This window comes from Aotus nancymaae, unplaced genomic scaffold, assembly GCF_030222135.1.
Source record: "Aotus nancymaae isolate 86718 unplaced genomic scaffold, 86718_ANA_hifiasm-v0.15.2.pri h1tg000006l, whole genome shotgun sequence".
Lineage (NCBI taxonomy): Eukaryota > Metazoa > Chordata > Mammalia > Primates > Aotidae > Aotus > Aotus nancymaae.
Genome location: NW_026988417.1, coordinates 87,866,533 through 87,884,566, shown reverse-complemented (window position 1 = coordinate 87,884,566; position 18,034 = coordinate 87,866,533). Strand labels below are relative to the sequence as shown.

Below are 18,034 nucleotides of genomic sequence, written 5' to 3'. Positions count from 1 at the left end.
AACTCCCAGGGGAATTCTTGTTCACTCTGAGTCAAGTTCAGAATCGCCAGTGGTTTCATACCAAAACTGCATTATGTCACTACTGTTTCCTCTCTGATAACTAGTTTCGTAACTGCTTAAAATGCCAGGACTGTTTTTATGAGACTAGAAGATGGTTCACAAATGCAGTAAGAAATAGAAGAAAAAAATCATATAGCTAGAAAGTAAAATATCTAGTATAATTTCAATAAAACTGTGCATGTGTATATGGTGGAGGCAAAAAAAAAAAAGCAGCATACAGCTATGTAAAAACATCAGTGATCTTGGCCTATAATCTGCAGTGACATTTACTTGACCCCAAAACAACTGGGCCAAAAAGATAAGAATCTGCAGAGACTTTGCAACTAAGAACTGCCTGAGTAGAGTCTGCAGAGACCTTGCAGAGGCACTGGCAAAGCGGTGGAATCTGCAAAGATTCCTGAGGTACCCACCTGAGATCCTCAGGGCTCAAAGCAGTGCATTCTAATGCTACTAAACTCCACCAAAGCCAGCCACTTTACACAATGCTCAACAGTCCACCAGCCACTCCTGCATCCTCACGTCCACCCTGCCCTGGACCAAGAACTTGTCTCTCATAGTTCCTACCCTCCTTTTCTAAGCCTTTTCAGTCTGTCCTTTGGAGTTTTATTCTACTATTTTTCTAAATCCCTACATCCTCCTCAGATAATGCTCCCTCACCTTCATACTCCCAACTGGAATCTGGCCCCATCTCTCTTTTCTTATTTATTTAAAATATTTTTTTAGAGAGTGTCCAATTATGTTGCCCAGGTTGAACTGCAGTGGCATGACTGTAGCTCAATGTAACCTCAAACTTCTAGGCTCAAGTGATCCAGTGATCCTCCCACCTTAGCCTCCCTAGTAGCTACTGCTACAGATGTATATCACCGCACCGAGATCATTAAAACAATTTTTTTTTTTTTTTGTAGAGATGGAGTCTTGCTATGTTGCCCAGACTGGTCCTCCCACCTCAGTCTTCCAAAGTGCTGAGATTACAAGTTTGAACCACTGTGCTCAGCCCCTATCTCTCTTAATTATGAGATTTTCTCTAACCAGTCATGCTGTTTCATACTTCAGTATTTTGCAAGTGCTTCTCAAATATTTCAAACCAGACCTCTGCACTTACTACTGCACCTGTTTAGTATCACTGCTACTTATAGGTTATGCAAACTCAAAGTTAATAAACCTCTCCCATGCTGTGTTTTCCTTATCTTTAAAGTGGGAAGAACAATCCTATGTACCTTGCAGGGCTGCTATGAGGCTAAAATGGATTAATTAATGTAATCCTTGGCAGAATGTTTGGCTAATGTTAGCCATTTCAATTTTAAAATTTTTATATACTTAGCCTATCCTGTCTTATCCACTTAGCACACTCTTGTTCATCCTTAAAGTCTTATTCAGGTATCACTTCTAGGAAGCTGTCTGACAACCTCCTCTCCCAGGCAGAGCCAGCACTCACTCTATTATGTCTTTAATACACTTTATAATCTAACTCTACTACTGAGATATTCCTGAACAAATATAGTTATTGACATGATTCTCTCTTACATTCTAATGTAAAGTTCTTGGGAGGAATAATTTTCTTCATTCATTTCTGTATTCCTAACACCTAGCATGTTGCCTGCCAAAATTAAAAAAAAAATGCCTGTGAAACTTTGATGTGAAATATTATTAACCAATCTTGTATAGCTTTCTAGGCTAGAGCAGGAACAAATCTTATAAAATGTATCAAAGTCACAAAATTCTAGTTGGGTGTGGTGGTGCACACCTGTTTTCCCAGTTACTGGGGAGGCTGAGGTGGGAGGACTGCCTGAGCCCAGGAAGTAGAAGTTGCAATGAACTATGATCACACCACTGCACTCCAGCCTGGGTGACAGAGCAAGAACCTGTCTCCAAAAAATATATAAAAATATATTATATATATATTTTTTACATATATATATTATATATATTTTTTTTACATATATATATTATATATGTATTTTTGGAGACAGGGTCTTGCTCTGTCACGAGAGAGAGAGAAAAGACAAAGTCATGAAATTCCATTATATTTTGTTGAAAAGTTTTTCTCAAGAAATAAAATCAATCATGAAAAATCACTTGAAATCACTTAGATAAGATTCAGGACTTAAAACTCTGAAACAACCACAAAAAAAAGTGTGTGTGTGTGTGTGTGTGTGTGTGTGTGTGTGTTAAAAGCACAGAGGAGGAGAAAGGGAATATGAGAGCTGTTGCAAACGAAAGGTCTCTTGGGACGCAATGTTTGTCATTTTAAAGGAACAACACTTAAATGGATAAGTTTTGAAACTAAACTTTTAGGCATATTCCCCATTTTATCAATATGTTGATATGCTTTGACTAAAAAGTGTTACTCTAGTATAAACAAAAGGAAATGCCATATAGCAAATAATGTTTAATTTAGTCCTTTATATGTTTTTTTTTTTTTTTTTTTTTTTGAGACGGAGTTTCGCTCTTGTTACCCAGGCTGGAGTGCAATAGCGCGATCTCGGCTCACCGCAACCTCCGCCTCCTGGGTTCAGGCAATTCTCCTGCCTCAGCCTCCTGAGTACCTGGGATAACAGGCATGCGCCACCATGCCCAGCTAATTTTTTGTATCTTTAGTAGAGACGGGTTTCACCATGTTGACCAGGATGGTCTCGATCTCTTGACCTCGTGATCCACCCGCCTCGGCCTCCCAAAGTGCTGGGATTACAGGCGTAAGCCACCGTGCCCGGCCTTTATATGTTCTTTACTTTTAAAATAAATGTACCCAAATGGTAGTTTTGAGGTGAACTACCACTTCTGAATAATTTTCAGGGAGAAGCATAGAGTGCTATCTCCTACCTCCACCCTGAAATACACTTCAAACTCTAGGAATAGCAATTTTCTGAACAGAAGTGGGAAAAAAATCATAAAAGTGAAATCACATATGACTGTTTTCCCACAAACTACTTGCACATGTCTTTGAATGATGGTTCTCTGTGATCTGGCTTCAGCGCTCTGCTCCAACAGTAGAAAATGGTATAGGTAGATTGAGAGAGAATGATTCTAGTTTTTAGTTTTTATTTTCATTATAGTTAATGATTTTCCAGCCTGGAAGCCTTCCTCCCTTACCTCTGTTTTTCAATGGAGGCAGTGTAGGGTGCAGGTCTTTATTACATTCATTCCTTTCTGTGCAACATTCAATTGATCTTCTTTGATGAGGAATGGGAGTGTCCTATAATTGAACCCAAACAGCTATTAGTGAGTTTTTTCTAAATTTCAAAGTCACATCATCTAAAACTATTTAGAAAATTAATTTAAAATTCTAATAATTTTAGCCAAATACCTTAAATATGCTCTCTTCTATAAGGTAATTTATTTCAAGTTACCATGTATTATCTTATCGCAACTTTTGCATTTCAACAAAATTACAACTACATTTCTAATAAAACTGGATAAACTGAGGAAGGCAGCTTGGAAACATGCAACAAGCTAAATTGGATTTTGATGAAGATCCTCTAAAGGGACACTAAGCAAGAAATTAGCAGCAAAAATAAAAATAATATTTGATTTCAAAATGAAGGAAGAATTGTCCAGTGGAATATTTCAGTTTTCTAAATTACAATCACATGCCACTTAAAGACAGGGATATGTTGTACATGTTATGGGATGATTTTGTCATTGTGAGATCATCATAGAATGCACATGCATAAACCCAGATGGTACAGCATACTACACACCTATGCTCTAAGATAAAGTCTATTACTCCTAGGGTAAAAATCCGTACAGCATGTCACTGAACTTAATACTACAGGCAGGTAAGGCACAATAGTAACCATTTGTGTATCTAAACATAAAAAAGGTACAGTCAAAATATGGTGCTATATTATGGAACCACCATCCACTGTCATCACACCTGCCATCTATTGCTGACCTGTTTTTGTGTAGCACATGACTATACTAAAAATGGGTTGGCCAAGAAAAAGAATGGTTTTATCTTGCTTGAAACTGGTTGGAAATCTAGCCAATGAAAGGTTACAGAATCAAGTTTTCTTTCTTACCCGACACTGAAAATCTGAGCCTTCTAGTCCTAGGCATCCAGAAGTGACCACAGGCATCCCAGAGTCATCCTCTTCTATCATCGTGAAACAATATCCATCTGTGCTGAAGACCAAACAGACAAAGTGAGAAACAGAGCGTGTGTGTGAGTCGGTGTGTATGTGTGTATGTATGTGTCTAAGGGAAAACGAAGTAAGTGATGTGTGTCATTTATTTTATTGCAACAAGGAGAATGTCAATAATCTGTTAAGAGAATCCAAAAACTTCATTTTATAAAAGTGGATTTGATAATCATAAAAACATTTTGTAATATCTCTTTTGTCCAGAAACTTGTGAGAAAGCAGCCAACATTCTCATATAACATATAACATTAATTACCATGAACCACATAGATATAAATTACTGAACACTTATTTTGGCCCTTCACAGATATTACTTTTCCAGACAAATCCAGACAAACTGTGAGGAAGGTAGCACTACTGTTGCTTTCTATATGAGGAAACCGAGGCTCAGAGGGCTTGAGTAACTTCCAAACGTCTTACAGTTAGTGAGGAGTGCAACAGTTGGAATCCAGGCAGGTGACTGGTTATCCTGTTCTACTTGCTTTGAGATAGTGAAGTACATTTATTTCTTATCAAAGCACAAAAACTAAAGACAGGTAGGAGTTGGGATCAAGCATAGCATAACTGAGATTCTGCCATTTAGAACCTCTGCTTCTGGGATGTTCTGTCATATGAAGAAATAAAGTTTTGTTTTAAGACATATGGGCTTCATTTGGAGGTGGGGTAAAGACAGGCAACAGAAAGAAGGGTTCTTGATAAGACAGTAGAGAGGAAAGAAAATTTTAAATTCTGTATTGTTTTATATATTAAAAATAACTTTCACTTATTCTATGTCATTTAATCCTCTCAACAAAAAGAAGAAGAAAGTATTATTATTCCTATTTTACAGATGAGGAAATTAAAGTTATAAAAAGGTAGTAAACTAATACAAGGTCAAAAGACAAACAGTTACAGAACTGGGCCTTGAATCAAGGGCCTCTCACTTCACCATGTGCTTTCCGCTATGCCCTTTAGGACTAAAATAAAAAACAAATCTGTTATACATAGAACTGTTTGTAAACAGACATAATATCTTCACAAGTTTGGGTGATGAATGCCAGCAGACTCCCAATATAAGTCATAAACCAGCACTGAATGTCTTAAGAAATAAAGTACTAAACTATATGTCCAACCTTTCCTCATACATATGCGTGTTCGGCATCTAAGACAGATGTGGCAATGTAATCCTGAAAGGTCATGGGAAGAAAGCTCTGAGAATGGTATTAGCCATGATTTGTGGGTTTATCTATTCTGTCTTAGTGGTAGCAGCATTCTGCTACATGTGAGCCCTTCAGTTATTATCAACACCCTCAGAATTGTTTACTTGTCTTATAAGCCTCAAGTGATCCAAAATACTTCAGTTTATAAGAGCCAGCACAACAAAATTCAAACATACTAATCAACAGCTAAAAAGGGCCAATGATAAATCTCTCTCTTAGACCAAGGTCAAAAAGCTTGAATATTGTTGTGGAAGAAAGACTGTCTCTGAACAGCCCATGCCTTGAACTCTTCGGGCCTTTTTAACCAATTTACTGTAACTGCTATAAAAATGTAAAACATGTAAACGCTGAAGGGAATAATTAAAATATCTGTTCCTTAGGAATTTACTTTAAACAATATGTACAAGTAATACCTGTGACTTTTTTATTCCTTTCCTTCACATTTAGACCACATGTATAACTTACACTTCTCATCAAAATCAAAATTCAAAAATTATCAGAAATTATAGTCATCCTAATTTTATGATATCAGGAAGGCATAGGGCCTAGAGAAGTCAATACCCTAAATTAAATCTAAAGAGTAATTTCTCATTATCATGGGTTCTTCTTATTCAAAATATGAGTAAATAGAAATGTACTTTTAGGCAACTTTTAAGAATTAAAAAAAAGGCATAGAAAAAGCTGGCAAATCTACTGTCAAGTTACTGCTACAATGTCCTAGGAAATACAAAGAAACATCAGAGAGAGTAAATTCAAGCTATAAAAATACACACTCCCATGTCTGCAAAGAGAGAAGAGCTAAAAACATAAAGAGGGGAGAGGGACGGGAACCCTGAGAAAATAATCCATGCCCCATAAGTCATAAATTCAGAAAGGAATCAAATATTTAGTTGGAAGATAAAAAAGGAGGTGAGATACCCATATCAATGGCCTATCAGCTGCCACAATGCAAATGAATTTATACTCTTCTCACTGACATTGCTCTCTAGCCAGGAACTTCAACTGGAAACTAGCAGTACAATTACAGAAGTTCAAGAATTACTTGAAAACTTTCAACCCTCCAGCAAGCACACACGGAAACAAAGGTATGTTCCGGAGTCAAAGCTAATCATTTTTGCCCACCTCTAAGAAACGGCTACAGGCTGTCACAATTAACTCTCAACATTGGCCTGTGTGAACATTCTGCTGCCTGGTTGCCATGTTTAAGCTTAGTTTTACATACAGATTGTTACACTTGTTCCCAGAGTGTTGGAAGTGATAAAAAGATGAGATGAAGAATCAAGAAGGAAATAAAAGTAGAAATAATTTTAAACAAAATTGAAAATCGTGAGATATAAACATGAACATAGGATGAATCATGGAACTATAGTAACGATTATGAATGAAATAAAAGATGGTTGATGCAACATTTCAAAAATGCTGTCCCTGTGTTATAGTCAAAGAAAAGTGATAGCAAAATGAAACAGTAGTTGAGTATACAAGGTATTCAGTCAACAGGGCTAAATGCCTCTTGACAAAATGTTCATTCATGAAAAAGCAAAGCACTTGAGAATTTAAAGACTGCATGAAGTCAAAGTAGTGATAATACAAGTCTTGTTTTTCTTGAAGAGGATTCAGAGAGGAAGAAAAAGAATATGAAAAAAAAGAAAAGAAAAACAAAACAGAAACAACTCTGTTACAATTCTTGGATGGTTATACAGGTTCCAGGCTCTTTAAGTTTTCCAAATATTCCAAAAGAAAAGGACTGTGTGGAAGGAACATCTAGAAAAATCATCAAGCTTTTAACTACCTCAAGAGATTTTCAGTGTGCCCAGGTGAACATACACTTGTAAGAAAGGTGTCTACCTGTTTTAAAGCTTCAAGGGACCAAGTGGGACTCTTTATAGGTAGATAGGCATTCAGAAAGTGGATGCATTTATTATGGTCAAAAATTTATTTCTCTTATTATGGTCAAAATAGATTCATAATAAAGCCTTCTGTAACCCAATTCATTCATTAGTTGTCATAGAATGGTTAGAAATCAAGTTTATAAGATATCTAAAACTGAATTGATAGCATCTTTACTTAACATGAGTATAGTGTTTGCAAGGTTTACCCGAACTTTGGTCCCTTTAATTCTATTCTTCCACTAAGATCTTATGTTTCTTCATTGCAAACCCCAGGGTTGTTCACATAGCCACCACAGTTGAGGAGAGACTATTGCAGAACTTTTCCTCTAACAGTTTAGGTCCTTATAAAGACTCATTTAACTGTAAAACAATGTTTTAAAGTATTAGTTAAAAAGAGTTTATCTGCTCTGTTCAACCAAGTGATAGGAAATTTGAAAGCATTATATTTATACGATGGGTATCTGCTCAATTACATCTGGCTGGAAAGATTAACAGTTTTCTTAAAACAAATCTTAAATTTATTTTGAATTTCTTTTACATTTCAGTCAGAATTGATTTTTAAAAGTTAACTGATTTTAGGTCATCTGTAAACATGTTCTTGAGAAGATCTTGCCTTCTAAAATATCTTATCTCTCACTCAAGGGAATAGAGTCAGTTTTCTGTTTTTGTCACAGGTAAATGCAAAGATACACTTAACTTTTAGAAATACCATTTATATGGTGCAGATTTTTAGTCTATTAACTAAAACAGCTGAAAGCTGCTCATAGCTCTGTTAACAGTGGTACGTTTTACATTTATCAAGCATACTATGACCCAAGCAGAGCTGGGTGCTGAGTATGCAAGGGTACATTTTGAGGAACTCTTAGTCTACAAGGGCCACAAATCCTGGAAAAGAGAAATGTCATTCAACTTCCAGGAGTAGGGACCAGACATCATAAGCTATGTAAGTGTTTTCTACTAACTGTCAAGTAAGCAAAGAAGAATGCTAAGTAGCAGTAATTACCAAAGTAATAGAATCCTATCTTTTATCCCCCCACTATCATCTTGGATGGATGGATTCCCATTGCAGTGGAGAGAATACAGTGTGAAATATATATGGGTCTACTTTCCCCTGCCCTGGCTTTCCTTCTGAGGGGTCACATATTCAGAGAAGGTGAAGTGTCAACATTAATGACAAAGTACCAATGTGAGAAATGCCCTTTTTATTTTATCCTCAAGATCATGTAACTATCAGACATCCTTCTGTGGCACCGTTATCAAATGATTCAGCATTGTGTTTATTTTTTCTATGCAGTACAAGATTTTTTGAAATTGTCTCAGTTTTTATATTCAACCAGCGCTAATATAATTTCACCCAAGGCAGACCTTCACCAAATCTCACCTCAATGGCTCTGAGAGCCTTCCAGCAGGACTTCCTGTCTCCTCTCCTGACTCTAACCCATTCCATACAGAACGGCCTGAGAAACCTTACATTTTTTTGTCTCTGATCAAAAATCTTCAGTGGTTCTCTCGGAATAATTTTAAAGTGCTCTGAACTATCACTTTCTATTAACTCCAACAACAAACAGGCCATCTAATATTCTCAGTGATGATTAATGAGAGGTACAAAAGAAGAGTTATTCCTTATAAAAGCCTCCATACATGAATTTAAAATCACAGCCTCTTACAACTGAATGGATGAGAAGTTCTAATGAAGAACCCACCATTCTCTTAGGTGCAATTGTTTGAAATCAACATCTTCTACTGGAAAAAAAAATAATTATATAGATCAATGTTTAAATGGTCTGAGCAACAGTGGGGGGAAAAAACCTGGATGGTTTATGATGATATTAGGTATGGAAGATAAAATGTGTGAACAAACTAGAACAATGCACACTTAAATCCTCTGAGACCTCAGGTCAGGACCACCTGTTTAAAAACACACCACACTCAGCAAAAGGTTTAAGGAGGCTGCATTAACACAAACTTTGTAAAAAGGCTCACAGTCCCTAAGCTTTTCTTTCTTCCTGCTGTGACTCTTCAGGATATATAGTTGGAGACTTACCTAATTCCTCACTTAAGCAGCTTGGTGTCATCTGCATATACTTTGTGTAAACATATAATTTGATTTATTACATCTGCAAACCCCGAAAACTGCCCAGGCAGGAGAATTCTTGGTAAGAAACCAGTAAGATAAGTAAAGAAGTATTAAAGATTGTCTTTGAAGAAAAGAGTCAAAAATAAGTTTTTTAAAAGCATAACATTGCGTGAGGAGGAGGAGGAACTTGAGAGAGGTGATGAGAGCAGGACAAAATGATGATTACAGACCACATAGAGTAAAACAAGGAATGATATGTAAAGCCAAATTTGATTATATAGAGAAAAAAATATATAAACAAGGCCCAGATAACACTTGCTAGGACAGGAAAATGAAACAGAACAATGGCATGCTGAAAGCCACGTAAGAAGAGTTACTCAAGGAGACTGTAGCACTGAAGGTATGCAGTGATGGTCTGTGGTCCTAAGAGTAGAATCTGGAAATGAAACTGGATAGATTACAATGCAAAGTGACACATGGAAAGATATTTAGAAAATAGATGCTATCTCAAGGGAGACAGGACAATGGCTTTACCCCTTACTTTGAAATATAGATATAAAAAAAGGCTCTATTACTGTATTCACTCACACTATGTTTGTACTACATCCTTTAATGTAAATGTCATGAGCAATGGAAATGGCATGGATTTTGGAAGCAGCCACATCTACACCTGACAGAGATCAAGCCAAGAATGACTCTGGCCTTGGCAAAAGCTGGTGGAGTAACTGATGGTACTGAAAAAGAGTTTACAAGCCTATAAAACCTTGCATATGTCCGCTAAATTAGAATGTGGGATTTCAGGTTCTCTTTTAAGTACGATTCACTCTTGCCTCCTTTTGGATTATTCTCTTCAGGGAGGTGAAAGTGATAATGAACATGAAACCTACCAAAACACTCAGTTTGGCTAAGATCTGGGTGGTACAAGGCCTCAGGCCAGACAATTTAGACCAGCCTTTTTCTAAGGTACACATTAGAAAACACAACCCTATCCTTTAAACTGTTTTACCTAGAAGGGTAACACTTAGTGCAGTATTACTCAAGGTGTGTTCCCCTGTAGGTCAGCAAACTGCTTGCTACTGATCTGTGAAGGGGGGAATTTAAAAATGAAAACTTGTATAGCAATTTAAAGGAACAAATTTATGTCTGTTGAAGGTAAATAATAGCCAATAAAAATGGAGTTTTGCAAGTATTTTTAAAACTAATGTTTCTAATAATTTGTTTTTTATTATACTTTAGAAATATATCAGTATAGAATTTAGTGTGGAGGGAAAATTATCTTTCACTAGCATTAGCTTGAGAAGTACTGATTTGGACGGTAGAGAGTAGAGTATGCTTAGAGGAATGGAAGTAGAAAGTCATGGATTTATACAGGTCTTAGGACAAAGAAACAAATGTAGCCCCTGTGATTTGTACACAACTGATATCAGCTCACAGGAAGATTCAACTAGAATCAATACTTCATTAGGAAAACACATGTGCATTTTACTCAAGAGTGAATAGTTGCTCCTTTCACTCGAGTGATTATTTGTTCCTTTGAGAACCAATATCAGGACTGGCTGCTGACCAAGAATTCAGGAGTCTGGAGTCCTGGGCACATTTTTTCTATTGTATCATCATAACTATGGAACATTACTTAACTTTTTAGACCCTCAGAATTCTCACCTAGCAAATGCAGATAGTGCTACATTCTATTTATAGGAACGTTATAATGAATAAAGAAAGGTAAAAATAAACATGCTAATAATAATTTAAAAATTCAATAAATACTGGTTTTCAGTTGACTTCTATGAGCTAACCCATTTATGTTGACTGTAATGGTGTATCTATGTTCTTTTGAGGGCTTCCATTTTTTTGTGGTTGTTTTTCTGTTATATTTTTGTTTACTTTTCCTTTGCTACCATAAATCAAAGGTTCACAACTACCTAATATAAAACCCATTTCAATCTGACTTCCATCTCTACATCAAGTATCTCTAAACTGCAGTTATCAGTGTCTAATAAATCTGATTGCCATATTTCAGTTCTTATCCTACTCTCTGGAAGATCCAACACAGCTGACCTTACTACCTCTTTAAGTAAATTTGGCTTCAGTGACACCATACTCATTGCTTTATTGTGAATTCTTTATTATCTTGCAAACATCCCCTTTACCCAAGCATTAAATGTCTCACATCCAAGTCGTACTCTGGTAGATTGTTCTATTACTAATCCCAATTCTTCATACTTTACCATGGACATTGCTTCCTTTTGACTGACCTTGATTTTGTTTGGAAAGTGCAATGTCAGAGGACATAACACAAGCAGAAGCTGTAAAAAATTGCTCCTTCACACTCCTCTGAGAAGGAATATGCCTTGGGTAGCTGCTGATCCAAAATAAAAAAAGTGAAGAAATGTGCAGCAGGCCTAAACTCAAACATCAGCAAGAAGGGAAGCCCACCCAATCCTGGCAGAGTGCAGCACAGATACAGCCTCCTTATAAACCCCTCAATGAAAAATAAATATCTTTAATTATAAGCCACTATGGTTTTGAGGTTGTCTGCTTCACAGCAAACAGTGACTAATGTTCTGCACACTTTGACCTCTCTCCTTGACCTCTTCTTTGAGCCCCAGATCCATATCCAACTGCATACTGAAACCTCTACTCAGCCATACCAAAATCCTCATGTGTCATGTCCAGACTGGAACTTAGTTCTTTTCAACTGTCCTCTTTCATTAAAAGTCTACCCTATGCATTTAAGTCTACATTCAGAAATCTGTCAGGCCTCTCTGGTTGTCCTCCTAGATGAAAATCTAATCGATCATCACACAATTCTACCTTCTAAATATTTTTCAAATAGATCCCATTCACTCCTATACCAGCACCACCCTAGTTCAATATCATTTTCTTGCACATGAACCAACTTTACTGAATCCACTGTTCAATTTCCCTGACCTAACTATTCTTGAATTCACTTCTGCCTCCTTCTAATACATCCAATATTCTGCAGGAAAGAAATAAATCAGATCGTGTCAACCCCACTGCCACTCCTGCTGCAAAACTCCCTTCACTCACTTTCTAACACTTAGGAATAAGATCACATTCTTCATACAGCCCACCATAGTCACTAGACCTGCAGTCTCCAGGCTCAGCTCCTACCACTGTACTCTACTGTTCCTACCTCTGTACTCTAGAAAAAACAATTTCTTCTGAACATGCCAAGCTTCTTCCCACAACAGAATTTCCACTGCAGATACCCCTGACTGAACACTTTCTACCAAACCAACTTAAGATACCCGAATGGCTTGTCAGGAAAATAGGAAAATATATTTGAAACCGGGACAGCTTTGGAAAATCCTGATCACCAGGACAATAGCTCAAATGACATACACAGATGTGTTCTGAATACCACAGACTTAGACACAATAGTAAAATATCCCACTACTTTGTTTCTTCCTGCTAATTTTCCTTTCTTTCAAACATTTTTTAACTTTCCTCATGCTTTTTCTATTTACTATAAAGAGCCAGTGTTTCCCTGGAAAAACTGGGCTTTGGAATCATTTTACCTTGGCATAAAATCAGTGGTCACAACTTTGTAGTATAAGAGTCAAGTTACTAGACCTCTCTGGATCCCAGATTTCATATGTCTAAAGCTGAGAATAAGTTGTTTTGCTGATTAAATGAGATACATATTTACGAAAACACCCAGGTTTCCTCCTTGTGTTATTCAGTCAATGTATGTTTCTTGTGGGACTATACTGGGTTCTTGGGATACCGTATTAAGCTTTTACTAGGATTTTGCTTCATGGAAGCATAAAAACTTTTTTTAAAAGGCTCTCAGAAAGGAAAACAAAAGCATTCAACTCAGCTTTGTGCACCTTCTGTCTAATGAAGCCCTAAATGGTTGCCCAGTGACTAATGCTCTGCATATTTTGACCTTTCTCTTCAACCTTTTCTCTGAACCCCAGATCCATATCCAACTGCATACTGATACCTCCACTCGGACACATCAAAACCCTCAAATGTATCATGTCCAGATTGGAATTTGGCTCGTTTCATCTGGACTCTACCTGGACTCTAAACCTAGCAGTCCACCTTTCTATTTCAGTCCATGCCCTCTCTTCAGGCATACTCTGCTTCTCTGACATTTTAACTCTTGAGGGTTACACTCATCCGGTTAACTGAGCCACTTCTCTCTCTGGGCACACACCAGCCTCATTAAGCTATAGTTCTTTATCCACTGTGGTCCTTACCATAAGGAGTAAATGCAGCTATGGTGATCAGCGGAATGGATGGAGCTGTATACTGACATGTAAGGAAGAAAAAGGCAAAATAGACCAGTTTCAAATGTTATAAAGTATCTATAAAAACATGTTTACCTATTAAAGAGTTCATTTTCTAGTATTTGGACAATGTCTTTCTTAGCAACTGGGGGAATGACATAAGCTCTACCACTGTACTCTCTCCCAGAGTCAGTTGATGAATATTCCCAGCAGCTTAGGTTTTCTTTCCAAAATACTAATAACATCAGCATCAAACAAACAAAATCACACATATTTGACAGCTCCTGATGTTTAACTAGTTGTAGGGACCAGGTCTTTTGAAAGAAAATAATTGGCGTTTGCACCTTTACAAGGAGCCTGGGATCTGAGGTCTGTGTTTATGTGTATGTGTGCTGTCTAATTCACAATTTAATATTTCTCTAATACAGGCACAGCTCTGAGAGTTCATGATAGTGTTAGGCACTGTTCTCCAAAATGTATTCTTTGAAACACTATTCTACAGTTGTATAGTTGAAAAGTGTGACTTTTTGTTAAAGCTAGGTTTATATCATTTATATCACCAACCTGCAAATATTGTTAACCGAGTCTTCTGGACAATGGTGGTGGCATTTACAACGCAAGATCTTCGGACGAGGGGTGGGGGCTGTACTCTCACCATCCTCTTTCTTGGTGCCCACGTTTAATTTTCCTGCACTTCGCAAAAGCATGTTATCAAGGAAGTTTGCTGAAAGAAGAAATAGTGACAGTTAGGCATCTGTGGGGTAGGCTATCCCAGACTTGTGTCCAAAGGAAAATATAAGATTACATTTTAAAATGAAGTATTCAAGATACTTAAAGACTTAAACAGAAAATCAGATATTTTGGTATTTTGATTAAAACCATGCCTTTTACATAGTAGATGCCTCATACAGAATAAAGAAAGACCCATAATCCTTTCAGGATGGTATTTTATGTGTTAAATTATAACAGCTATATTTGAGTGCAAGAAGCTCAATGAGACATTATATAGACAACCTCTATTGTATCTGGTAATTCTATGGGTAAATACTATCATCCCCATTTTTCAAATGAGAAAATTAAGACTCAAAGTTTAAGAGATCTGTACACAACCAACAGACTATGGAGCCAGCATTTAAACTCAAATTGTTTAATCTTTAAAACTGTCTTTCTACTATATCACTGAGGGTCTCTACTTTAGGTATATCATGTACTTTTTAAAGAAATTATCAGGGCTGGGCACAGTGGCTCACACCTGTAATCCCAGCACTTTGGTAGGCCAGGGCAGGTAGATCACAAGGTCAGGAGTTTGTGACCAGCCTGACCAATATGGTGAAACCCCGCTTCTACTAAAAATACAAAAATCAGCCGGGCATGGTGGCATGTGCCTGCAGTCCCAGCTATTGGCAGGAGGCAGGAGGCAGGAGGCAGGAGGCAGGAGGCAGGAGGCAGGAGGCAGGAGGCAGGAGGCAGGAGGCAGGAGGCAGAGGCGGAGGCAGGAGAATCACTTGAATCCAGGAGGCGGAGGTTGCAGTGAACCAAGATTGTGCCACTGCACTCCAGCCTGGGCAACAGAGCGAGACTCCATCTCAATAAAAACAAACAACAACAACAACAACAAATTATTAGAAATACTTAATCTGTAAAATTGGGTAGGAAGATACAAAATTAGTTAACATCAAGATACATTTCAAAAGATACATCTTCCCCATCAGCATGGGGAAATGCAAAATGCCTATTACTGTAGTGATGTTTCTAACATCTTTGATAGAAGGCATCATGGTAGACATGATCTCTCAGAAAAAGTTGTTCTGGGTTCAACATTAGGCTTTACTATTTACCAAGTTAGTTGTCCTTAGATGATTTTATAAGGAATCTTGTGACTCATATTCTTATCCTTAAAATGGAGATAATTATAGGCACCGAACCTCATGTCAAGAGTTCACAATGTTTATCTTACATAGAAGAGGGTATGCATTAATTGATATCCATTATGTTTCAGGCACTGTGGTAAGAGCTCTAATACATGCCATGTTACTGCATCAATTGTCATCATGAGCAATTTTCAATTTAAAATCTCTTTCATAACACAACCAGCTTGTCTATAGTGAAATCAAAGATCAATAAAAATATTATTTAAAAATTGCTGATCAAAAAATTGAAATTCTAGGTCATAAGTACAAGATATGCCATACATTTGTTATATTTTTAAGCCAAAAATGAATGCCTGAAGGCAATGGTTCCATCAGAGAATTAGAAGTTTATTTTTTTAAATCTGTGATAATTTTTCCTTTCTGCATGCTAAACTAATAAATGAAATTCTTACAGAGAAAAACAGTTGAAAGAAAAAGCAATAAAATATGTTAAATCAATATATCAGAATTTCCTAATTAACTCTAATATTTTTCAAATTTATACAAGATGTGCATCTAACTTTCTCAAATAGTTTCCCATAAATTTTGTCCAGAAAAAAAATGTTGATTGTAGTAGGAACCTGTGGCATATGAGAAGCTTGCCAGATGCAGAATCCCACCCCTAGCCACAGCGATTATGATTCTGTAGGTCACAGGCAAGCCAGGAAATCTGTATATTCAACAAGATCTCATGTAATTCTGAAACAAATTACTTGCAGACTCCACTTAGAAAAACCCTAGACTAGATTAAGCAAATAATATGCAATCCAAACACACAATTACTCCCAATAAATGTATTATTTCTGTGTAATAGTATGCTCATCCTTAGGTTAACTTCTCAAACAAAGGGAAGTTAAATAGTTCATGTCACTGCATTATCTTGAAAGCCATTTGTTTCAAGTTTGTCCATGCAAGAGTGCAGCACCACTTGCTATCCCAGTAGTGTGTGTGGGTGTACCTGTATCTCACACTGTCATAGTCCGTTCCTTATTTTTTAATCTGGTTCTCAATGTTACTGCCTTTATGACCTGAGTCATCTCAGGAGACCAAGTAACAAAAATAGAGTATTTAAAACTTATTACTTCATATCTCCTTTCATACCAAACCCTTTATTTTTGATGCTTTAAACCATAATAATAAAAATTCATTTATTATACAAATGTCTACTAGCAAGTATGTATCGGTTGCCACCCCCCCATATTTGCAGCCACAGCCTGGGTAACTAGGATGAATTAAACATACACAGAATTTGCCAGTTGGTGGGAAAAGCTGTTAAATGGAACACTAACACCAAATGGTCTAAAATAGAAAAGAAAACATCCTCATGTGATTGGAAGTAGGATGCCATTTTCTAAGAAACATTTTAAGAGAAAATTCATGATTTTGTCACACTGTGAATTTATTTAAAGAGTTTTATAAAATTTGGCTAAAAGAAGGTTCTTTGCTATATTGCTTATAACAACTCATTTACAACAGTAGAGGATTTAGATATATTTGTAAAACAGGATTCCTATATAGCCATTAAAATGCTGATGTTGAAGTATATTTACCGACAAGAAAGAATGTTATAATTTTTGGTTTTACTTACAGGTAATTCTAGTTATTCAACCCCACTACAATAAGAGAAAAAGGGGCTAAGAAAATGAACCTATAATATGAGATCTAGGGAGGAGACACTAGCAATAAAAGCCTGAAAAGCAGAAAGACAAGAAGTCACTGGTTTAACAAAGCTACAAAAGCTGATTCTTCAGTCAAACGTGGGGAAAAGCTAAGATGCAAAGCCTTACTGCTTAACCCCAAAAAGGCTCCTGAAATGGTATCACAAGGTACTTCTAAAAGTGAGGGGGATATCATGTATATCATGTACTTTTTAAAGAAAAACATCATTTTCTAATGACCTACCTCACTGAAGGCAGGTCAAAAGATGAAATTAATAAAATGACTTATGTATTTTAAATTTAAACTGACTAGAAGTTTGGAAATGTATTTGTAATGAGAACACAGGGAACTAAGGAAACAAATATTAAAAACAGGAGGCTGAAAATATATTTATAAGTACAGTAATTAAAACCTCAGATATCCTTTACTATTCCCTACAGGCTAGCAGTACTTCTTTCCTACCCCTTCAGGAGACTAGAGGAGTGAATGTAATACACATATCACTGAGACGCCTTCTTAACTTTTCTGTTTTACCATCAAGGCCAAGAACTGAAGGACACCAAGCACAGAAGACGGCAGGAGTACCATCTTACTGCAAGCATTCAGTGAACATTCACACTGGATGCTGACTCCTCCAGTTCACCTTCCCCATGTGGCTGCCAGAACTCAATTCAGCCTGGTATGCACCTTCTTTACAGGGTAATGTGACCAGGTCAAGAATAAAGAGCATAAAGATAGTGATGTTGTGAGTTTCTCAGTGAAACAACCCTGCAATGTTATCCTATATGAGGCTCACTGGTGACAACAGAGCTTCTAGTCAGCTCTTCTAGGATCCATTCTCA

The 18,034-nt window shown here is 36.8% G+C and overlaps 1 protein-coding gene across 12 annotated transcripts in view; it reads right to left on the bottom strand.

Moving 5' to 3' along the window:
• BMPR1B (bone morphogenetic protein receptor type 1B) overlaps nt 1-18,034 on the bottom strand; it is a 395,211-nt gene that overhangs the window by 34,746 nt on the left and 342,431 nt on the right. For all 12 annotated transcript variants that reach the window (XM_064369359.1, XM_064369356.1, XM_064369346.1 and 9 more), the window contains 3 exons: nt 14,188-14,347; nt 4,080-4,182; nt 3,151-3,253 (listed from right to left, as the gene is read on the bottom strand). In XM_064369359.1, coding sequence (XP_064225429.1) covers nt 3,151-3,253; nt 4,080-4,182; nt 14,188-14,330 — 349 coding nt within the window. In that variant the 5' untranslated portion in view covers nt 14,331-14,347. The remainder of the gene's footprint in view (nt 1-3,150; nt 3,254-4,079; nt 4,183-14,187; nt 14,348-18,034) is intronic.